Source organism: Carassius gibelio, chromosome B18, assembly GCF_023724105.1.
Source record: "Carassius gibelio isolate Cgi1373 ecotype wild population from Czech Republic chromosome B18, carGib1.2-hapl.c, whole genome shotgun sequence".
Lineage (NCBI taxonomy): Eukaryota > Metazoa > Chordata > Actinopteri > Cypriniformes > Cyprinidae > Carassius > Carassius gibelio.
In genome coordinates, this window is record NC_068413.1 from 14,565,446 (window position 1) to 14,590,077 (window position 24,632).

The window sequence follows — 24,632 nt, forward strand, 5'->3', positions numbered from 1 at the left end:
TCACCCATTCTCCCCCATTAGCGACACCCATGACTGTGGCTATTGCTGGTCAAAAACGTGGCAAACGTTCTTGTAAATATTTATATGACTTATTCACAGTTTTAAAGAGCTCTCACAATGTATATTATGTGCCCTTTTAAATATAATACACTAACACAACTAATTCTTCCACACACTTGTAGGCCTATTAATTTAAAATTGATTTAGGGCAGTACTGTTCAGGTGAGGAGAAAACAAAACAGCTACAAGGTGATTAAAACGGTGAAACACTTCAAATAAATGGTGACCAGTCTCCGCTTTTCATTTAAAAACACGTTGTGAAGCTGGCAATTCGACTACAGAATATGAATACATCAGGCAGTGGTTTATTAAATGGTAGTCTAAATTAGTGTTATTCACCATAGTAACCTAGTTATCTCACATTTAAATAGGCCTATGATGCTGCAAATAACTGTAGGTCTAGCTTCTTTGTTATTTCCGGAGTGAGTTTGTGAGAATGTGTGAGAGTTTGTGAGATGCTACGACGCCATCTAGCGGTCGCTTCACTCGACTACAGGGCAGCACGCAGCAAACCTGAGCGAATGCGCTCGGCTTCCCGGTCTTCATTACGTGCTGTCTGAGCATGCTCTCTGAAGTGCCAAGAAGACCCCCCGAAATCCATCAGCATCCTTCTTACTCCATACTCAGAGGTAGTTGCAGGTGGACTTAGGAGAGAGGAGGGACACGCTCAGAGATGACACTTGGATGGAGATTTTGGAGGTGAGGAGTGATGCCAGCTGTCATCTTTGTATGTGTTTGTGGCCTGTTTGAGTGTGTGTGTGTGTGTGTGTGTGTGTGTGATTGTGTGTGTGTTTGTGTGAGAGATAGAGAGAGAGAGAGAGAGAGAGAGAGAGAGAGAGAGAGTGTGTGGTTGGGTGCAGCACATTGACTGTATTTTCCTAGAGTAATTTTAGGGGTGTGTTGCTTATGCAGCTGTCAGACTGTCTAGCCGACTAGTGGTTTCTGTGTGTGTCTATGGATGCAGAACAGGACAATATATGATTGCAAATATACATGCCTTGGCTGTCTTATCCATCTGTATTTCTGCTACACATCTATCTATCTATCTATCTATCTATCTATCTATCTATCTATCTATCTATCTATCTATCTATCTATCTAATTGATTGTTTAATTGGCCTGCTGGCTCAGTTCCCTTGTGTTGATTTTTCTTTTATCACTTACATTCCTGTTCCAGACTCACATCATTTAAATGTGATGTTTATACAGTATATTTTATAATTTAACATAGTTTCATAATTTATACCACTCTTTTATTTCCAAAGGAAGGTTAAGCAGGTAAATGTAATGCTTCAGCATTATAATAAAAAGGAATCATACGGCCTCATCCAAATTATTGTGTTCTAATCATTTGTATCCTAATCTTTCCCAATTATTTTTTTTCTTCACAATTTCATTAATTTTATATTATCATTAATAAATATTATATAATTACATAGTATTTATATACATGTTATGTAATTGTATAAAATGTATATTATATTTATATTTATTAAAATATATTCAAAACATATATATATATACATAACAGTACATTCATATTCAAATGTAGTGACTGAAATAAATTTCATTCGGTTTAGCTGTTAATTCGCTGTTTGTATTCTGTTTCAGTCACAGAGCGTGCTGAGCACACATATGTACCCAATATATCCGGCTGTGTTCAGCTCACAATAGGACTCCATTTGTCCTCAAGCAGATTACTGTCTGTTTTGCACAAATAATGTCGAAACATATCACAAGTTCAGCAAACTAAACGGATGTCATTGTCTGATTCATTCTGAAGTAATTCAGGCTTCTCGTATGGCTGAGTATGCGCGTGTGTGTCTTAGTGTCTTTTCCAGACATCATCACACACAAGCACATTTGCCATTTATAGCTCACTAGACCTGTGGGAGGATCAGTTTTAGGCAAAGGGGGTGGCCCTCTTGTGCAAATATGGTTGCGGTGTGAATGTGTAAGAAGGTAGAGCACCATCCACGAGATCTGAGAGCAAGGAAGCTGAGGGGGAGAGAGAAAGAGAGAGGAGCAGCTCTGAATCTTCTGTCACTCTCTCTCACTCCACCGTGAGAGCTACAGGACTCATGCTGTCCTCCAGCACACCCACACACACACACTGAAAGAGAGAGAGAGAGAGAGAGAGAGAGAGAGAAGACACTGAAACACACTGAAGAGAAAACGGAAGGATTTTCTGATTTCTCCTGAGGAGCTGCAAATAACCCTCGGAGAAGGATGGCAGAGGGAGAAGGGGGAGATGAAGAGATACAGTTCCTACGGACGGTAAGTAATGCCTTCTTGACCTATTTTGATTTCATAATAATACTTTTAATAATGCTTTTTTGGGGGAGTCCCAAAGTTATATCTCAACGTAAGAGTTTTAGCTAGTTATTGCCTGTGCATGATGGATATGTTTGAGTATACAGGGCCAGCATAGACACAGAGGGGGCGCTCATGTTTCCCTTTCAATATTTAGGCTAGTGGTTAAGTAGTAAAATGCAAGATTCCTAAACTTTTTTTTTATGTGGTCCCCATCAATCCTGAACATTTGGTGACATCATTAATGTAGTTAAAGTGTTAGAAATGTCCCTGCATGTGATTGGTGATCTGTTTGTTAGTTTGTTTTTAAGAATGCATGCTCAATAAGGCGCTTAAACCACGATAACATTAGTGAAATTTTGCATGCAAAAATGCAAAAATTAGCAATTTTGGAGTGATGTACTGTGTGAAAATACTTTCAAACAAAGATGTTTTCCAAATTTGCGTGAACATCTTGAACCCTTTGGAAAATCTGTACAGGGAAATCTCCAAAGGAGTCTCCGATCTTTGTAGATTTCTATCTAAATGGCTGGATTTCGCCAGGGAATCCGAAATTAAATAATGGTAAATGTGATTGCACTGTAACAGATATTTTGTGAACTTCCCCATACACATTTTTGGTCTCATTCATTGGGCTGGTTTGTTGAATTGTTACCGTGATGGGTTTTTTTGTACAATTTTTGATGGACATTTTTGCAAGCCTGGTTCTCACCCTGTCTTTAGTTGACCATTTTGTATGGTGGTCCACGTCTTTTGGCCTGCCCAGGGAGTTGATAGGCTGCCTATCGCCTAGACGTCTCTATCAGGGACATGTCCTGCTTTTATTGTTGCTGACTGTGAGCTCATGATGTATGCTGCATTTTTGTCCACTTATTCTTCTAGAAGATTCTGTCATTTGATGGATGTACGTGAGTGAGTGTGGATAGACATCGGCTGTTGCATCCGTATGCATCATTAGCTATTTTTACCTCAGGAAAGGAGAGACTTTCAGAACAGGAGTGAAAGACGCAACAAGCGGGCCAGCTCCTTGAGGGGGGACAGCTGGCCTCTGCCCCCTCATCTCTCAAACTGAAGTAGAGCGTAAGCGAGCAGCGAACTGCTTAGACACTCTATAGGGCCAGACATAAAGTACAGACAAAACCAAAGGTTTGAGGGAAAAGTACAAATGAGAAGAAAATAAAACAAAAAAACAAGCAGGATTGGAATTCTACAGCAATTGTGGCACTAGGAGATTGAAAGATTGTGAAGAAGAATGATCAAGTGGATGATTTGGAGCTGAGATTGTCAAAGTTTTTAACCGCTAAGTAAAAAAATATGATTTTTTTTTAATAAACAAAAATAGACATGGGGCTTGGGCCCACTAGGGGGCCTCATCCAATTTCCAAGAACGATTTATGAAAACTTAAAAGTAAATATTAATGAAATAGAAAATGTAATTGAAAATATGAATTGAAAATTTTTTACTCTTCCAACTTAAACCACAAGACTTGACATTTTGTTAGAAAATAAATTGATCCCATTTTTGGCACTAATTCCAAAAAGCACAATATATGAACAGGTTCAGAATCATACTTTATAAAATGTCTTATAGAAGTCCTATAACATCCTAAATCCCCTTGACCGAAGTAAAGTCACTGTACACACAGACCCATTTTATTTCATTGCTCTTAAAATGGCAGCAACAGTAATATAATGAAAGTGAAAGGTACCAGTGTTCAATAAATAGTTATTTATGTAAGCCATATTGGATTGGTCAAAGTAGGTCCAAGAACAAGTTGCCTTTATGTCTGCAACCGTAGTTTTATGCGTGTATTAATATCTATGTTTTCAGCAGATGATTTTGTTAAACTAACTCAATACAAGACAAAGCCATTAGCTAACACTGCATTTTAAAAGGTAAAATAGTTAAAAAAAAACTTCACTTGTAATATTGATTCAGTTCATATAGAACAACAACCTGTGAAAGTGTATCGAATTTCTTCAGGAATTCAAAATTTCACCTGTTTTTTACATCCAGTGGCTCTGCAATGTTGCGGCATCTTGAAACTCATAGATTTTTATTGAGTGACGACAGATTGTCTGTTCCGAGATGGTAGATATTTAGACGTGTATGGAGCGGTCAAATCTACCTATGCATATCTATGGTTATCAGTTTTATAAATGGATGCAATGGATGCAACATTTCATTGACTTTTGAGACGTCTGTCTGGAAGACCGTCAATCCATTTGTCCAGAGGGATCAGCTGATATCTCATAATACACCCTCATGCCTCTTTTGGGAATGCTAATAAGAGTGTTATGTGGATGACATTGCTGCAGAGAATCCCATTATGATCAAAGGTCAACTTTTTATAATCTTCACGAGACATCAAAACAAAGTCTTACAGCTGTTCTGTGCCCACACATGCGTCAACAGAGATTTGTGTATTGACGTTGGAAAGGAAGGAGTCTTGCGGAAATGAGTCTTTACAGCTATCACAAGATTTCTAACATATGATCTCTCCACATTTTGCTCTTTTCATTAAATAAATCATTATTTTCATTTGTTTTATGGTTGAAGTTTAGTGTCATCTGTCGTGAAGCATGAATTCTTTGTGCGTGTGTGTGTGTGTGTGTGTGTGTGGTAGAGGTGACCCACCTCGTCCTCTCAAAACTCCCACTTTCACTTTCTGTGTTTTTTATATCACTGTGAGGACCGAAGAGGTGAGGGATGAGTGGACGGGAGAGAGGAGTACTGTATATGTAGTACACTTCAAAATAGTTTTTTACCCAAATCAGATATGAGAGAACATATTCTGTCAACGTGAATTTGCGGACCCTATTTCACTATACTTATTGTGAACAGTGCATGTTATTTCAAGTCAAATTGAATATTTTCGCTTAAACCTTTAACTAAAACTATTAGAAATTATTTTTGTTGATTGAAATAAAGCTAAAACACATTTAGATATAAAGATTAGATTTGACGTAAACTTAAAAACTTTAGTGAAAATAATACAAAATACAAAACAAAAGAAATACGATTAAGTTCAAGTACTAAAACAAAACATGAACCAAGCTAAAAAACATATAAAAAAAAAACTCAAATGAAAATGAAAACAATTCATCTGATTAATACATACTAGAATATAAATAATAATTGTCTCAATAGAGTCATTTTCCTCTGAAAGAATCTTCAGTCACTCTTTATTTTAAGGTCCAATTTTCTCTCAGAGGGTTAACTAACTATTACTAACTATTCAAGATTTTTGTCTCAATAAACTCCTAATTACTGCTTATTATTAGTTGTGTAGGTCTAGTTGTTAAGTTTAGGTATTGGGCAAGATTAAGGAATCTAAAATATAGTCAGGCATACCATGTGCTTTATAAATAATAATAAACAACCAATAAAATGTTAGTAATATGCATGCTAATAAGCAACTATAGTGAGTGAGAATTGTTCCCTAAACCAAAGTGTTACCGAATCTTCTTTTTCCATTTGGATAATGTAATTATAGGCTAGGCATAGCAATAAATAGCCGTTGCTATTTAGGGTTTGTTTAAGCAGACTTCCATTAAAGTCTGGCTCTGGACTTTTCACAACGCAATCAATAAATATAGTAACGATATCCTAAATCCCATGAAAAGTTCAGAATACAAGAGTTAAATGGGTTACCAACAGGGCATCCAATCTTTTTTTAGGCTTTCTTACTGAAATATGTTTGATTTTCTTTATCTGCATGTATGACAATAACATCATAACAGGTGCAGGTAATGTGAGATTTTCTTTCTATGTATTTCAGAGCTAATGTTGCAGTATTATGTGCTGTGTGGAGAGTGTGTGATTCCTGTAATCCATACAGTGACTCAGCATGTGTGGGTCATTCGAGAGACAGCAGTTTTCTGAAGGGCTCAACAGTGTGGGTCCATGGGGGAATCCTTTCACCGAAAATTTCTTTTTCCTTTTGTCATGCCATGCCTCTCTTTCATACTAAGAGCTGTGATATAAAAGTAGTGTGACACCCCTAGTGCTCTAATAGAGACATCACCCAATCACCCAATCAATGGCAGCATTTTCATGCAGTTCCAGAATCACATGGCATTTACAGCTCAGGTGATTGACTTTAAACAAGTGCCCAGGGCCAAAGACGGCATATTTCAAAGGGGGTCCTGTGCCAGCCAAGCAACTGCCGTTGAGATGAAGGCAAATGCTAACGGATAGCTTTCTCCAGATTTTACTGTGCTCCTTAAGGGTGTTGAAAATAAAGAGATGGAAAATAGAGAGAGAATAGCATCAGTGGTGTTGGAGTGCATTTGAGGGGGTATTCGGGTTCCAGGCTATAACAGCAGTTTCCTTTTATAGTTTCACCACTATAAGCTCCTGAAACTCAGGAGGGAGAGCAAGAGAGTCTGTGTCCTACTTCGTCTTTGCCTGAATTGTGTGTGTGTGTTGCACATGAAGCATAAAAGCAATTCATCACTTCTGTAATCAATTTTACACTCTTCAAAAGAAGTTTTTTTTTCACACTCTTGAAAATAAAGGTTCTATTGTGGGATTATGAAAGGTTCTTTATAATATAAAAAAAGGGAAACCATTAAAATGTTCCTCACATTAAGAAAGAAAACAAGTTATTTTAGGAACTGATTACTGAAAAGTTCTTTGGGGAACCCCTCTCAATCCCTCTCATGGATCCTTTGTTTTTAAAAATATATTGAAAAAAAACTGTTCTTCTCACTAAAGACTGGTTTAGAGGCTGCTGTGGTGTGTTGAGCATTTAAGCATCTCAAATTCTTATTCATATGGATATATAGGGGTTTTCTGCTGTGTTACTCAAAAGTGTTGCAAATTTTCTCCCTAAACACACAAATCTGTGATGATCGGCCTCAGAAATTAGGAGAGAAGGATCTAGAATCACTAATTTTAGTGCTCAGTTATGCAGATAGAGCCCACAATAAGGGCCTGACTGGGCGGTGAAGAGAGGTGTGAGGTGTGTGTGTGTGTGTGTGTGTGTGTTTGATGGAGGATTAGACCAGGATCTCTTCAGAAGATTCCTCAGCTCTTGAATGTGTAAAGCAGGAGTCTTCCTTAGCCTTATGTTTTGCTTAGCCCACAGATGATCAAATCTACACCTCAGCCCTAACAGACCATCTGTTCACTGACAGCCAGCGTTCATGTGTGCTGTCTTGAGCACATCGTACACAATAAACAGGTGTTCCTTCTGCTGCTCCAATGCCTTTAAAGAGAAGAATTATTTACGTCAGCTAGAAACTTTAACTGGCCCCTGAGTCCATGACTGTACTGTAATGTGTGAAGGAAGATTACTCATGTCATGGCTCAGATTATAATGCAGATGTGCCGGCTTTATACTGTAACTTTTCTCATGTTCCTTATTTGTACGTTTCTTTGGATATAGCAGGATCTGTTAAATGCTTGAATGTAAATGATGATCTTGGCATAATACTCAAAATTTTATCATTGTAGAATGTTATATCTGCTCATTAATTACATAATTATTGTTTAAGTCATTAGTGAGTCATAATTTCATGATTTTGATTTGTAACAGGAAGGGCTCATTACTTTCATAACTATGTTATGCTCACTCTTAAGTTCAAAAAGGGGATTTTCACAGTGATGCCATGGAAAAAAACAATTTGGGCTCTCCAAAAATTATTATTATATATATATATATTATATACGTATTATATTCGTGTGATATATTGATTAATAAAAAATGGAGTGCTCATAAAAACAGTAGGTGAAGGGTTCAGAAATCAATAAACATAATATGACATGAGCATTGGAGTGACTCAAATATCTACATTATGTCAGCACATAAATAAACATTAGTCTTGTCCGCTCACTTTTCAATGAGCATATTATATATGCGATTTAATAAATAAGATTTAATTCTCATGTCTTTGTTTTGGTCCATAGTAATATAACAGAACTAAAAATGCACTTACTCATGTAGGACTTACATTCTTCTTGGAGCACATGATATTTTGAAGACTGCTGGGAACCAGTCTTTGCTTGTTGGATAAACAAATATTCAAGATTAATAGGCTTATGTTATATTCATCTAAACAATGACCCATGAGCACACTTTAGAGCTTCTATGAGTCAAACATTTTGAAATTCAGTTGGTGAAGTCATGGTTATGACTCACAAAACTGCAGATTTTTCATGTTTAAGAGCTCTAGATGTTGATGAAACTGCGTCAGTGATGAGAACCTTTATAAGTGGCTCTCATGTAGCCCCCTGAGACCAAGCAATAGTATCACGCTTACAGAATAAGGGGTAAACATTTTTTTGCTTAATCCACCAAACGTTTTCATCACTGTGCCATTAGTCTGTTTTTGATCAAATCAGAAGATGATTTTTTTTTATATAGTTTTATCTTATGTTCCACTGTAAATGTAGACTGTTTTCTGTCGTAATCTTAGAAAATCTCAAGTTGTTCCACTTGCTGAGCAAATATATTCTGATACAACAATGCACTTTCTATTTGACCATTTCAGACTGATTGTGTCATTAGACTAGTTTTAAAATCTATTCTTGAAGTGTAAATATGACATCTGTACGATTGAATGTCTGATTCAATATATTTGTTGGATAAAATTAGTGTTTTTACTAATATTTCTTTTGTGTGACAGGTTTCAGTGGTTGAAATAGTTGTACGTGGGATATTGCAGTTAATGCATGGTTTTGTGTGTGGCTGTGGGATCAGAGATTATTCTGCCCTGAAAGAGCCTCTGAACTATTTGCCAGTCAGCAGTGGAGGGGAATGTGAGAATGACAGGTGCACTCACCCAAAATAGAGTGGGGGAAGGCCCAAGGCAGAGTGAGAAAGAGAGACACTTGGAGAAGCCTAAAGATGGATGAAATTGGAGGCAATCAGCAAAACATGTTTTGGACCGAACGAACAGCAATAAAGTTTCAAGTGATGTTAATGCTGTATTAATGGCAGAGAGGTGCGTTTATAAGTGTAGGGTTTATGTGTGTGTGGAATAGATTAATAAGTTTCCTGTCAACTAGAGTTATAACTAGAGTGGCCTCATAAAATATTTGGACACTAAAATCATCTTTTAAGATGTATGAATGCCACTGAGTTATATAACATATCAAAACAACTGGAGTTTTTTTTAAAAGTAAGATAAAGTAGCACAAGCCCAGCTTTTCTGGACCAAAATATGCTTGTTAGGTTGTATATGAGGTAATTCTGTTCATAGACAAAGCATATAGAATATTTCTAGTTATCAGATAGTAAAATGTGTTTATATTTAATGCAATAAAATCCCCTTCACTGTAGTCAGTTGTATGTAACAGCAGCAGTGGCTCAGAAAATGGCATTTATTTGTAAATTGCATTTGTTTTGGTATTTTGCATCTGATACCATTACATTTTTGAAGTGTCTAAATACTTTTTGAAGGCACTGTGTAAAAAAAACGTTCTATATACAAACTCGTTCTTTGTATATAGACCCCCTCACCCCATATTGTTTTTATTTAAGACAGTCCACCTATGAACACAGAATTGCTGCCTGTTTCTGCGTGCATTTATGTGGCTGTCAAAATGCTGGCAATCCTTAAAAAGCTGTGAAGTGGGACACTGACAACCGTTTGGTCGTCCTCTTCACCTGCTGTGGTTCTGTCTTCTTGGTAAGTGATATCTCCTTCCTGGAGTGACTGCCTGCATTAAGATCTGCTATCAAATCCCAGTCAACTGAGCTACTGATGTTATGACATTGCACACACGTTCCTCTGAAGCTAGAAAATAAATGCTGCTCTTTAAAGGTGCATGTCTTATTTCTGGAGCTGTAGGAATCATAAGGTTCTGCACGGAGCCACCAAAGACATTTTGGGGGCTTTTCCTCTTTTAACTTTCAAGATTTAATTGGGCATGCAAAACAAAAAGGTGAATTGTCAAAAAAATTATTTTAACCAGATTTCTCAAACAAACTAGAGTTTAGCTAGTGAAGAGAAAGTATTTTATAATCCTCACAGTTCACCCAAAATGAAAATGCTGTCATCATGTATATACTGTACCTGCATGTTGTATAATAAAAGCTATTATTCAAAATTATTATATTTATTTGATTAAAATTCTAAAGATGTTTATTAATACAAAGATAATATATAAATAGGCCTATATTTGATTGGTTCTGGCAAAATGAGTCACGATGAGCAAAACTGCAAAAATAAGTTATTTTTATTTTCTTTTATTTTTAATTGATACATTACATTCTCCATTAAAGACCTTCAGAACACTGTATGATCTGACGTAATCGGATGGAATTTGACTGAGCTACACATTTAGTGTGTTCATTACAAATAAATTGATTATTAAAACTACAAAAGCAATTCAATCAAGAGCAGTAAGTGATTCACTCTTTTCTTTTATCGTTAGGTAAATTATTATTAATGAGATAGACAGCCAATTTTAAGATTTACTGTAATGCAAGGATCTAATATAGGCTTAATGTTACATGTCAGATGTTTTCCCCCAACAGTTTCCCAAACGTTCACTTAAGACATAACAGATTATGTTAAGTGAACACTTAAAAAACGTAATTCATTCTGTGTATATGTCTATATTTATGGGGATTGCGCAGTTTCGGATGTGTCTTTTTTTGTGGGCACTTTGAATAAGTATTGGTAAGTTTTGATTGCAAAACAACACAAAGTGTTATACAACTACAGTATTTTCTGATGTAGCAATGAGTCAGTGGTGTTTAGTATTTTTGGACCAACATTCTTTAAATAAATAAGTTTGTACCTACACGAGTAAATTATGACATTTAACATTCCTGATTCAGCAACTAACACAACTACTGCTTTCAAGACAAATTAAAGCCTTAAAAACCTACAAGGGTGCATTACTGATGTATTTTATGTCGTAGAATAAAACTTATCTAAAAAATATCTTGAGTTTGCGTAAAGCCTATAGACCCTATTTCAGGTGTTTAATCAAAAACCCTTTCAAAAAAACCCATTGGCTTTTGGGTGACAGATACAGAAACTTGTTTTCAGCATTTTGGCCTTCAAAGATACATCATCCCTGCAGCACTCGATATAAAACAAGCAAATATGTAATTCTGTTGTGTCGACAAAAAAAAAAAAAAAAAAAAAAAAACACGTCATCCTATAAATACCACAGTATTTGTATGACCACAGGCAGCCCACCTAGAGAGGAAGTGACATTTTGTATTGGGAAACAGTCGCGGGAGGTCCTGCGTGTAAAGAGTGATGTGCCTTTGTGGTCCAGGTTAGTCGGGGCAGACAAAAGCATTTGAAAAAGGGACAGTCTTTAATGCAGCAACCCCTCCTTCTTCTCCATATCGACCCTTGTTAATCCACCCACACTGTCCCTCCATCTGTCAGTGTCAGTGGTCAGTGATGGCTGGAGTCAGAATGAAAGGATTTGGCTTGATCAGCACACTGGAGGAGAAGGGAAATCCCCACAATGATTCTAATTATAAACTGTGTTGTGTGTTTTGATGGCGCACTTTGCATTTCCTCTTTCACTCACAAAGCTTGTTTGTGCAGTGGCAGCTTGTTTATACAATCCCTTTTAATGAGGCTATGAGGTAGCTTTTAGGTTTGTTACAACATTTTAATTTCTTATGCCACTTTAGTGATGGATAAATGACTGAATTAAACAGAAAGGCAGTTAATTCTGTAAGTCTTGCAGACTGCTAACATAAACGACATCTAACGTTGAATGACAATGAAAGTGAGTGTTTTTGTTTAGAAAACAGATTCTACTATTCTAGGATGTTGATCCATTAATACTGCGTTCCAGGTGTGATAGTGATAGTGAAATGGCCCAGTATTGATATTAAATATTGTTTAACCAATAAAATAGAAGACTGGAATGAATTTTGTAGATTATAATAAAAAAATATGATACAAACCACCACCTGTGTGGAATTTCTCTGGCCAGATGAACCAGCAGGTTGTTCCATGCTGCAGCAAAGTCAGATTGTTACTGAGAACTCATCTGTTTCCTGTGGAAGACAAGGTCTTCAATGGAGATCTGTCTCTGGGGCTCATGTAGTTAGTTGTTCTTATCTCTGCTAACATTCAGGACTGTAGAGGTCATCTCTAGGTGCTGATCCACCATCTGGGCTGGATACGTACTATATCCAAGTGACTGCAGTGACCATCTGATCTGGATACAGACTGGATCTGGTGGCTACAGTGACGTCGGAATAAGAAAGAAACGGACTAATAATAGCATAAATGCCATTCTTCTAACGATGTGACAAGTACATCATGTGTTATGGGAAGTGTTCTCGGTTCTGGCTGACCTAATTTATGTAGCCTAACAATCCTTTAATGGATATGAATATTAGAAATGTGTTATTGTGTTGTGTGTAAGCCATGTTAAAGAGATGGGTCTTTAATCTAGATTTAAACTGACAGTGTGTCTGCCTCCCGAACAATGTTTGGTAGATTATTCCAGAGTTGGGAGCTAAATATTAAAATTATCTGGACCTCCCAGATACCATGTGACTAAGCTGGAGGGAAGAGATCCTCCGGTCTGCCGGCTGTTCCTCAGGCAAGCCCACCGGCCACAACATTCCCAAGCCCTCAGGCCATTCCTTAGTCAAGCTTGCTGGCCGCGGCACTCTCCAGCCTGCTGGTGGTTCCGAAGTCAAGCCCACTGACCGTGCTGTTCTCCCTTAACCACAGGAGGATGATGAGGAGAAAAAGACTGTTCTTCACCCTTATCCAAGCCTTATCCAGTGTTGGCTCCAGCCCCAGAGCTTGCTCCAAAGAGGGTTCCAGTCTCCGAGTTTAGCCCAGAGAGGGTTCCAGTCCTTGAGACTAGCACAGAAAGTGCTCAAGTCAGCCCAAGGAGGGTTCAATTCCCCATATCCAGCCCAAGGAGGGCTTTAGTCCCCAAGTCAAGCCCAGGGATGGCCACTGAATTTTTTTTTTTTTTTTTTGTGGTGGGTGAGTTTTTAGTTTTTCTTTTTCTTAGTCCCAGATCTCCCTGTTCTGCCATAACCTCCCGAACTGTCTGCTACATCATGGTTCCCCAAGCTCCCTGTTCTGAAATGGCCTTCTAAACTATCCAATCCATCATGGTGCCCCAAGCTGCCTGCTCCGCCATGGCCTTCTGAGTTCCCTGCTGCACCAAGGCTTTTACTCTACCTTCTCCGCCATGGCGGTCCCTCATGTCATCATGTTCATTGTTTTTAAGGTGTTCCCTCATTAGTTTCCGTGCATATTTAAAATATGTGTTTCCTGGGTCCTGCGTGCTGTTTAAATCGTCCTACATAAGCTTTCCTTAAATGTCAATAAAAACTGCTAATCCTGATTCTCCTGCTTTCTCCTCGTTCCTCGCTCCTTGTTCCTCTTTCCTCACCATAGGCAGGCACACCTTGACAAGAGTTGACAGAACCTGGCTGATATGGTCATACTTCCTAGTTCTAGTAAGAATTATAGCTGCTGAATTTTGGACCACCTAGAGTTTGTTTATTAAAGGGGTCATGTGATTCTTTTTGGAGTGTTACAAGTTTTTGGTGCATAAAGAAAATTTGTAAAGTTGCAAAGACTAAAGTCTCAAATCCAAAGAGATATTCTTTATAAAAAATAAGACTCACACCCCCCAAAACGGCTCGTTCTAACACGTCCCCACATCTCTGTCACTATGTGGAAAGATTTAAATAATGCTGTCCAAATGTTCACGCAAAGAAATAAGGCATACCTTTTATTCTCATTGTAGTATTGTTGTTGCCGCCATGTCATATAGACACTGTGTGTAGCACTTTGAAAGCGAAACTACTTTTTTTGGCCTTCCAAAAGAGGATGATATCCGCTTTGTCATGCCTGGAGCTGATCCGTGCTGGTCGCTGAGGAAACACATCCACTTTGGACTGCGGATTGCCAGATCAGCTTTCACCGAAGATGAAGCCGAGTCCAGACTTGGGTCTTCACATGTTGTTGCCACAATCCCAACGGACGCTCCTTCATAGAATCTGCCGGATGCGCCATTCTTTAGCCAGCCCACCTCATAATCAACTATGTATTCCATTAGTTTTTTAAATTGGTATGTTTCGCCGGGCACCAAAGAAATATAGAGCTGAGATTCATCAGCATAAAAGTGAAAGCTAACACCATGTTTCCTGATGATATCTACCAAGGGTTACATGAAAAGTGTGAAAAGTAATGGCCCTAGTACTGAGCCTTGAGGTTCACCATTCTACACTTGTGATCGATATGATACCTCTTCATTCAATGCTACGAATTTATGACAGTCAGATAGGTATGATTTAAACCATGCTAATGCTCTTCCAATAATGCCAACAAAGTTTTCTAGTCTATTCAAAAGAATGCTGTGATTAATAGTTTCAAACACAGTGTTAAGAACCAGTAGCACTAATAGAGAGATACAACCATGATCAGATGATAAGAGCAGGTCATTTGTAACTCTAATGAGAGCAGTCTCAGTACTAGGTTAAATTGTAAATCCTAACTGGAAATTCTCATAGATACAGTTTTTTTCTAAGAAGAAATATAATTGTGAGGATACTACCTTTTCTAGTATCTTTCACAGAAAAGGGAGATTCGAGATCAGTCTGTAATTAACTAGTTCTTTGCGGTCAAGTTGTGTGTTTTTTTTTTCTTTTTCTTTTTTTTTAATGAGAGACTTAACAGCCAGTTTGAAGGTTTTGGGGACATATCCTAAAGACAATGATTAATTAATGATAGTCAGAAGAGGATCTATAACTTCTGGAAAAACCTATTTTAGGAGCTTAGATGGAATAGGGTCTAACATACATGTTGTTGGTTTAGATGATTTAACAAGTTTATACTATTCCTCCTCTCTTATAGTAAAGAATTGTTCCTCAGGGGATCCATATCTGATGTGATACTGTTGCTGACAGCTGCATGGTTCCAATTTTATATCAAATAGTATTGATCTTGGAAGTAAAATAGTTCATAAGTCATTACTGCTGTCATGTTAGCAAATGTCAACACCTGTTGATGCTTTATTTTTCGTTAATTTAGCCACTGTATTGAATAAATACCTAGGGTTATGGTTTTTTTTTTAATTCTAAAAGAAAAGTTTTTAAAGCTTTTCTGTAGGATAGGATACTTTCCCACCATGCAGTACAAAATACCTCTAGTTTTGTTTTCCTCCAGCTGCACTTCATTTTCTGGGCTTCTCTCTTTAGCGTGTGAGTGTGTTCGTTATACGATTGTGTCAGACTGTTTTTCTTAATCTTCCTTAAGCGTAAAGAAGCAACTGTATCTAAGATGCTAGAAAAGAGATAACCCATAGTTTTTGTTACATGATCAAAGTGTTCTGAGCTATTTGGTGTGCTGACGAATTGAGATAGATCAGGAAGATTACTTACAAAGCAGTCTTTTGTGGTAGAAGTGATAGTTCTACCATACCATACTTGTAACAAGGAGTGTAATTTACAGATTAAGCTAATTAGAGTTTGCACAAGACTACATAATGATCTGAGATATAATCGCTTTGCTGCACTATTTCAACACCATTAACATCAATTCCATGTGACAGTATTAAATCTATTTCTCTAAATCAAATTCTTTAATAAAGTCAGTTATGCTAGTGGCCTGCATACAGTAGACAGTACAAACAGTATAGGGGATTTATCATTAACACTTCTTTCTCTGGATAATGTTATATGAAGCACCATTACTTCAAACGAGTTATACTTGAAGCCTGTCCTCTGATAAATACTGAAAATATTGTTATAAATTGTAACAACACCTCCCCCTTTACCTTTAGGACATGGCTCATGTTTAATAATAACATCATGGTGAGGCGGTGGTCATGCTAAATGGCACATATTATTTACAGACTATTCAAATTCAGCAGTGTAATGTATTATGTTTGGTTGACTGTATTTTATTTTAATACTGAACAGGTTGCATTTATACATACTGAAATTTGTTACAAATGGCAGTTAAAGATTGATCAATAATAATAATTATATATATATATATATATATATATATATATATATATATATATATATATATATATATATATATATATATATACACACACACACACAATAATAATCTGGTCACATAGATTTTTCTGTACACTGATAATTATGTTAATTCTATTTTTAAAATGTAACGTACTGTGATAATCTACAATTAAAGGGACACTGAGTAGGAATTACTCCCATCTAGTGGTGAAATTGTATTTTGCATTCAAACTAATTTTGCTCTCCAGCGCCTCGCTTTTTCAAATGCGCGTTGCATCTACGGTAGGCGATATGTACCAAAAAGCTTTGACAGGATGTCTTCTAATAGCACTTCGTCGAGTTTTCCTTCAGGTGAACAGGTGTGTTATTTCAAACAAACTGCAACATGACAACTAACAAACGAATGTTACAGTATGAATTACTGACTGTGGAAAACATGAAATATTGTAATTAGTAGTTATGTCTAATTTATTCGTTATATTTTCTGAATTATATGCATTGTTAGATATAAAAAAAAATATTATAATATAGATTGTAACACTGACTTACCTGTCGAGAAGAAAACTGGCCACTTCAGCGTCTCTTTTGAAATCTTTATCAAGCATTAGCTCTTTCCATCTAGAAAAAGCTTCCCCGACATTAACTCTTGTTTTCTGTAATCTACGGTCACGTTTCCTTTTACGTTCTATTTTTGACTGTTTTGGCGACGATGTTTTCTTCTCCTGTGGCGCGGCATATGTATGGTCCATAATAAGAATGCAATCCAGACTTTTAAACTTGCTGGTGCAGTTTCAAGCGCCTCTCACTGCTCTGCACTTGCGTTTCTGGCTCTGACCGAAAACGCGCTGTGGAAACGCGTTGGCTTAGTACTTTTTGTCCCTCTCTGCTATTATAGTTTTGCAAGATGGCGGAACTACATGGAAGCCTCCGTCAACCTACCCGTCCCATGTATATAAAGATAATAAATTCTTCATTTACAAGGATTAGTTTAAACATTGGCATAGGTATTTGTACACCATTTAGGGCATATTTATGATTAAAAATATTGATTTTAGATAATAAAATACCTAAAAAGTTACTTATTGTCCCTTTAAAGCATATTCAACAATAGGTTGAAGACAAAAAATTCCAAAGTGTTTATAAGCGATTTTGGTCTTGCCTGTAGATACAGTATGTTGTTCCGTGCGCCATCTGGTTGATATTCTTTGAATCACAACACATTTATTTAAATTCTGAAAATGTGTGATGTGATGTGATTCAGCATCATTCCGCAGAGCAAGTTGCGGCATGACGTAGGAAATCACACATTCTTAAAGGCCACATCCACAGGTGGCACAAACATGTCTGTATGCTGAGCCCATTTATTTAACTCAAAAAGCAGCTGTGTCAGCTCACAGTCATTCAATTTAATATCCATTAAATTGATATACTGTACAGTATGATGGAAGTTATTATTTTAGTTATGTATTTATTGTATATAGAGTACTGGTCAAAAGTTTAAAAATATATATTTTTGTTATTTTGTAATAAATGCAATAAAAACAGTAATATTGTGAAATATTATTACAATTTAAGATATGTTTTCTATTTTCAGCAGCCATTACTCCAATCTTCAGTGTCACATGATACTTCAGAAACCATTCTTAATTATTACCAGTTAATATCTGTGCTCAGCATTTATTTGAATTTAATTTACCACAGAAATATTAAGCAGCAAAAATGGTCTTCAGCATTGATAATAAATGTTTATTGATTACCAGATCAGCATATTAATATTATTTCTGAAAAATCGTGTCACTGAAAATGTTGGCTGCTAAAAAAAAAAAAAAAAAAAAACATCTGTTTTTTTTTTTTTTTAATGTTTTTTTAAATCAGAGTGTTGGTGAACATAAGAGACTTGTTTAAAAAACAATGAATTTTAATTATTCCAAAGGTTTGACCATTAGAGCATGTGTTATTAGAAACTGAATAACTGAGTGAGTGTATAAATGTATTTCTTTATTTCCTATTTAATTTTTTACTAACAATAACAAAATAGTTGAAAATAAGCCTGTTTTTGCATATGCAAAGTTGGCAGATGAGAGATCTCTAATATGTGCATGATTTGCCTAGACTGAAGAATTTTGACAGGTGTAAGAATTGGAAAATTTTCACTGTGGACACTAATGTAGTGATCTTTATAGTTATCCGTGTGAACAGGCCTTAACAAGACTTTTATATGTACACCCCTGTTGTGGATCAACAGAAATAATTGGTGAGAAAGGGCCACATTAATGCGCAAAGTTGACATTGTTGATTGTAATTGTTGAAAGTACAGTAAATCTCTGCCCACTTATTTTATAACATGTTCAAAATTACCCCTAAGTTTATTTATGTCCGTCTTGCTGTGAATCTAGACCTAAATATGGTTTGGCTGTAATCTTATACTTGTCTTAAGAGGCAGAAATAAGTTTGACATATTAAAGCCCAGGATTTCAGGTCGTTGTTCATCCAAACCTTCCTAGTTTGTCCTCCTACACTCTTTGTTCACTGTAATGTGCATGAGCTCTGAAGCATTTAAGCAACACATTAGCGCTGATTGTTTGTGTCTCGTGGTGTAAAGTGTTCTGCATCTGCCAAATCCCAGTGATGCTCGGGGCCTATTTATACAAAGATGAGCTAAGCCTGCAGATCATGAGGCTCAGCACAGCAGCTTACCATGAGACCCCCATATCAGACAGCAATAGCTCAGAATGCTTAAGTGCTCACTACAGACGTTATTAATGGGTCTGCTTCATTCATAACAGATTTATGTATGTTTTTAGTCTTTCACATAAGGATTAAGTTCTCATATTTGTGTAAATTTTTTATTGGGACCATATTAGAGTTGTTTTATATTTATCCTTAGTGAACAACTGTCACAATGTGTCTACTGTGGTGGAGACGGAGCACGGAGATGAAGGGGATTAACATTCAACACTCCTTATTTATCAAGATATAAGAGCACACGGAACAGGCAGGAACACACACGTAGAAAGAGGGGTTGACAAACAATTCCAGACACCAGACATTAGGCTTAAGTTATGGGACTAATGAAGGAAATTTACGGGAACCAACTGAAACAAATGAACCTAATTGACATGAGGGAGAAACTAGGTATTGGGGAAAACAACACAAGACACGGGAAAACAGGACTGACATTACTCCCCCCTTCCAGAAGGCGCGTCCACAAACCACATAACATCTAACAAGGAAGGGGGGTGGGCAATCTGGAGGCCCCTCAGGACAGACCTACACAGAAAGCGGTACCCATTCTGGGATCCATGGTGGATCAGGCAGTTCAGGATGCCATGATGGAGAAGGGAACACAGGATGCCATGGCAGAGGAGACAGTTCAGAAGGCCTGACCTCGGCACTCGGCCTGACTCATAGGAAGGATTCCTAAAAAATTCTTGGGAAGATATTGGCTTCTGAGGCCCTCCAAAGGCCTGACACAGGAACAGTGGCCCTCCCTGGGCTTGACTCAGGGACTAGAGAACCTCCTTAGGCTGGACACAGGAGTTGGACCCGACACTGAAGAGGACTCAGGGGCTGGAGCCCACACTGCAGCAGGCTCATGGGCTGGTGTCGACACTGGAGTGGACTCAGGGGCGGGAACTGGAGCAGACTCAGTGGATGGAGAGGACACTAGAGCAGACTGAAGGGCTGGAGCCAAAAGTCGCTTCCTTTGCTTCCTCCCTTGACTTGGGGTTAAGGATTGTGCTGCTGTCAGCTGAGGGCTTGAGAGTGGTTCAACCAGTGGGCTTGACTGAGGAACGGCCAGGGGGCTTGACTGAGGAACGGCGGGCAGGCTTGACAACGGAGCGGCCGTGTGGGCTTGACAATGGAGCTGCTAGTAGATTTGACTTCGGAGTGGCTGGTGGGCTTGAGAGTGCAGTGGCGAGTGGACTTGACTGAGGAACGCTCGGCAGGCTTGAGAGTGCAGTGGCCGGCAAGTGCAGACAACTTTGTGGTGACCACCTATGAGAAGGGGGCGCCACTTACAGTATTGTTTCAGTCCTGTATTCTGTCACGATGCATTTTCTACTGTGGATGAGATGAGGAAACAAAGGAGCATTGAAACGAAAGGGGATTAACATGCGACACTCTTTATTCATCCAGATACAGGAGCACACAGAACAGGCATGAATACACACGTAGAATGTGGGGTTGATGAACAATACCGTACGCTAGATATGGATACACAGGGCTTAAGTAATGGTACTAATCAAGGAAATTAATGGGAAACAAATTAACATAATTGACACAAGGGAGAAACTAGGTAATGGGGAGGTAATAGTTATTGTTATTATTATTATTTGCATTTTAGTAAATATTTACTGTAATCTAAAACTCAAATAAAGTTACTCTGAACACTGTACACTCATTAACACTGTTAAAGGTAATGTTTTTAAATATAATAACATTAAATGAATAAATGAATGCCATAAATGAATAAATTAATGCTAAATTATAATGTTGAAGGTCTAAAGTCACTTGTAGGATTGTAAATGGTTGTTTTTAGTGTTTTGTTTTTAATTTATTTAATCAAAATAGCATAACATTTTACTATTTATCATAACTATATATAATTATATTTTTTATTTATTTTTTATAGGTACTGACCAGCTATTTACTTTTTGTGCATCTTTAAGAGTATTATTAGAGCAAAAGTAAAGTGCTCATATACTGATGTTGTGAAATGTAAAAAATAAGCAAGTATATATTTGTTGTGAATTCTGAAAAAATTTGTTCCTTTAATATTAATTTCATAAATAATAATACATAAAATGTATATTGGGTATCTGCCACCCTGTACTTTTAATATTAGCATTTATGATATATTTTGGATGGTTGCTTTTGTCTTTGCATTTAGAATCTTGTCCAAGGAGTGTGTCACCCAATGTTTTGCTATTTAAAAAATTCATATACTTGTAAGTATTGGGTATTAAGGTCTCTCTCTCTCTCTCTCTCTTTCACACACACACACGCACACACACAGTGTACCTTCTTCCAGCAACCAACTTGAGATTATACTTAAAGTATAACTTGATTATACCTGGCTATATCTGCTTATCCTGCCCCATTATTACTTTATGGTCCGATTCGGTCTACTTTGAAACACTAACTTGTGCCAACTATTAAAATCATTGTCAAAGTGATCTCTGTAAATTAAATAACTTAATCTCTGGATATGAAACAACATATGGGCCATAAGTAGTAAGTACTGTATTACTGACCACATAGCGTAAGTCACAAAGGCTTTAATATCAGCTATATCCAGCCATCTTCCTTCCTTCTTAGTTTAGCGACTATAAACACCTGGAGTTTTAAAGGCCTCTGTGCCCTTACAAACGATAGACTGGCCCCATTTCCTCTGTGCAGGGGATTGTGGGACAGAATGTACCAGCAAAAAAACACAAATTCTCTCCTGTATAGGAGGGTAGAAGATAAATCGTGAGGTTTGAGTTTTGACAAAAGTGCTGTTACAGAAGAAGGAAAAAAACACTAGGACACAGTGAAATATGAAGGAGAGAGAGAGAGAGATGGAGAACAAATGATAGAGAAAAGGAGGCTGAAGAAAGAGAGGAGAAGGGAGTGCAGGATATGGCTCCATCATGTCAGGCAGTGGAGGGAACAGCTGAGAATGTTATACATGACAGATGGAGAGTGTTTGGAAGCGGGTGTGATTATTTCTGTATTTACATGCTGTGCTATGAACGTTCCAGCCATTGTGTGTGTTTGTGTCTCACTAATCGGTGTTTTATCATTCAACATGTTTGCACGTCTCACTATGAATAGGTGTTTATTAGACCCCATTTTCACGAGTCATTGTCACCTCTGCCATCTGGCTCTGTTCATAATCTCACTTTGTATTCCTTCTGTTTTTTCTTCCTTTTCACAACCTGCTCTGGCTCACAGGAAGACCAAGTTGTACTCCAGTGCTCTGCGACTGTTCTGAAGGAGCAGATCAAACTATGCCTTTCCTGTGAAGGCTTTGGGAACCGTCTGTGCTTTCTAGAGACAACGTCAAATGCCCAGGTATAGTCATCAAAAAAGTTTTGATATTCCGGGCAGGAAAGCCGCTCCTCATTACAAATATCTGGAGTAAAAACTATTTCAGTTAGTTTTAAAAAGCTATATTGTAGTTATGTAATTAATAATAATTAGCTATATATGAATATATAAAATAGCTATATTACTGTTATTTTTGTAAGGCAAATAATACTTACATAATACATTTTATATGCAGGATAGTTTAGTAGTATTTTTATATTCCTCATTACAATTATCCATTTTACCAAACATATGTTTTTACTGTATCACACCAGTTGTCAGACAAAATATACTCTGCAAAAAATATAAAATAATGGTAACTTTTGCATAATATGTTTAAATTTGTATATATTCTTACTAAAATTATTACAATTTTATTGTATATTTTACATTATCTAAAATAATATTTTACTTAAATATGGCATCTTATATTTAGTATATTTCAATATTCCTCATTACAATATCCAGTAAACCATATTTTGCTAGATCACAACAGCTATTTTTGTCAGGCAATGCTAAAAATGTAGAATAATGTATATATTTTTGTATACATTTCTATATACTTTTGTAAATAGATATATAAATTCTATATATTTTTAATAAATGTTTAAATTTATTAAATTATTATTGTAATGTATTGTTTTGTTTTGTCACTTTGTACAGAAATAAATTGCACATGCTTGTAGACAAATAAAATTGCCGTGCTGTTTATATTTACAAGCACTGCTGAAAGCAGTACAGTAAATACACACAAATATATTCATTTTAGTGTTTTTTAAAATGCAGCAGTTAACATTTTTCATCACTAAACATTATTTCCTAAGGATGAGTCTGTAAAATTATAATGCCAGTAACAACCTTATTATTATTATTTTTTTAAATCTATTAATTATGCATGAGTCAAAACAATTGTGTGTTTCTTCATCTTCTTCTGCAGAATGTGCCGCCTGATCTGGCAATCTGTGCCTTTGTACTGGAGCAGTCGCTGTCAGTACGAGCCCTGCAGGAGATGCTGGCCAACACCGTGGAGATGAATGAGGTGAGAGTCTCCATGAAGGAGACAGAGAAAGATGGAGAAGTGGAGAGCAGGGAGCAATTTGAAAAGCAGAGGGTCAAAAAGAAAAAGAATGATGAACAAAGAATATTACATCCTTTTACAATTTACAATTACATACAGTAAGATGTAGCCTTTAGAGCTAATAAAGAAAACTTACAGTAAAAATGCGGTTTTAAAATGAAAATGTGATTATAGTAGTAGGATAAATTATTTTTCTAAAGAAACATTGTCCATCAGCGACACTAGCAGATAAGTTACGATGGGAGTTTGTTTGGGAGTCTCACTCGCTTCCCCTGAGCCCACTGAGTTTTAACAGACTCACTAAAGTGTGCAGTGAGTTAGGTGGGGGGTAACTGAGAATGAATGGTGGAAAGTCACAAGAGAAGAGGCAATGCCTTCATCGCAATATGATTGGATATGACTGGTTATGATTGGCTGTGATTGGTTCATGCGTTAAATTCTGCCTCTTGTGTTTGTGTGCTTTCCATTTTCGCGAATCAGTCTGAACTAACAATATAATGGCTTTAAATGTGAAGACTCTTTTTAAAAAGTTAGCACCTCATGATTTATCGTGTAGCCCTAATAATTTTTATAATTTTGTCGGCATTGTTGAAACTGTGGTGGTTTCTGCAGTGGGAAAGAAGCACAACCTATTGATAAGACTTTTTTTATAAGTTTTAAAGTTCTATAAAAAAAACAATCTTTGAAAATCAAGTCTGGATTTGAATTTTTTATGTTATTATATCCTAAAGATGCTATGTGAAAGTTTGAAACAGAAAAATAGTGGTTTACATCTTGCCTCGTTCTTGATAAGAAAACACATTTTTACTCAAATTAATCAATATGGATTTCTAGCGTTTTGGTCACATACTGTGTTTGTTGTATACACACAAACAGTGTTTTGCTGCTCTTAATTTGAATCCTTCTCTGTTATTTTTATATTTGGGTGCATGGGGTCATCTAAAAGCCAGTTTATTAGAGGTATATTCTGGTGATGGAGGGTAGATTTGTTAGTGTAACTTAATTTCCTGTACTCTTTGTTTCTCTTCTGAACCTTCGTCTCCCATTCCTGCCAACTTTAGGCAGTCGATTTGGATAAATGGGTATGTCTCATGTCTCATCGTAACCTCATCACCCTTCTTTCCTCTGTACAGAAGTCTCCTATTCAG

The 24,632-nt window shown here is 36.9% G+C and overlaps 1 protein-coding gene across 18 annotated transcripts in view; it reads left to right on the top strand.

Annotated features, from left to right (window-relative positions):
• The first annotated feature begins 666 nt into the window (after positions 1–666).
• Positions 667–24,632, top strand: part of LOC127977884 (ryanodine receptor 1) — a 98,313-nt gene continuing 74,347 nt past the window's right edge. For 7 of the 18 annotated variants that reach the window (XM_052583072.1, XM_052583079.1, XM_052583074.1 and 4 more), the window contains exons 1-4: positions 2,050–2,337; positions 22,272–22,391; positions 23,344–23,445; positions 24,546–24,566. In XM_052583072.1, coding sequence (XP_052439032.1) covers positions 2,290–2,337; positions 22,272–22,391; positions 23,344–23,445; positions 24,546–24,566 — 291 coding nt within the window. In that variant the 5' untranslated portion in view covers positions 2,050–2,289. Of the gene's footprint in view, positions 760–2,049; positions 2,338–22,271; positions 22,392–23,343; positions 23,446–24,545; positions 24,567–24,632 lie in introns of those variants that run through there. The other 11 variants (XM_052583082.1, XM_052583083.1, XM_052583085.1 and 8 more) reach the window with 4 other exon arrangements.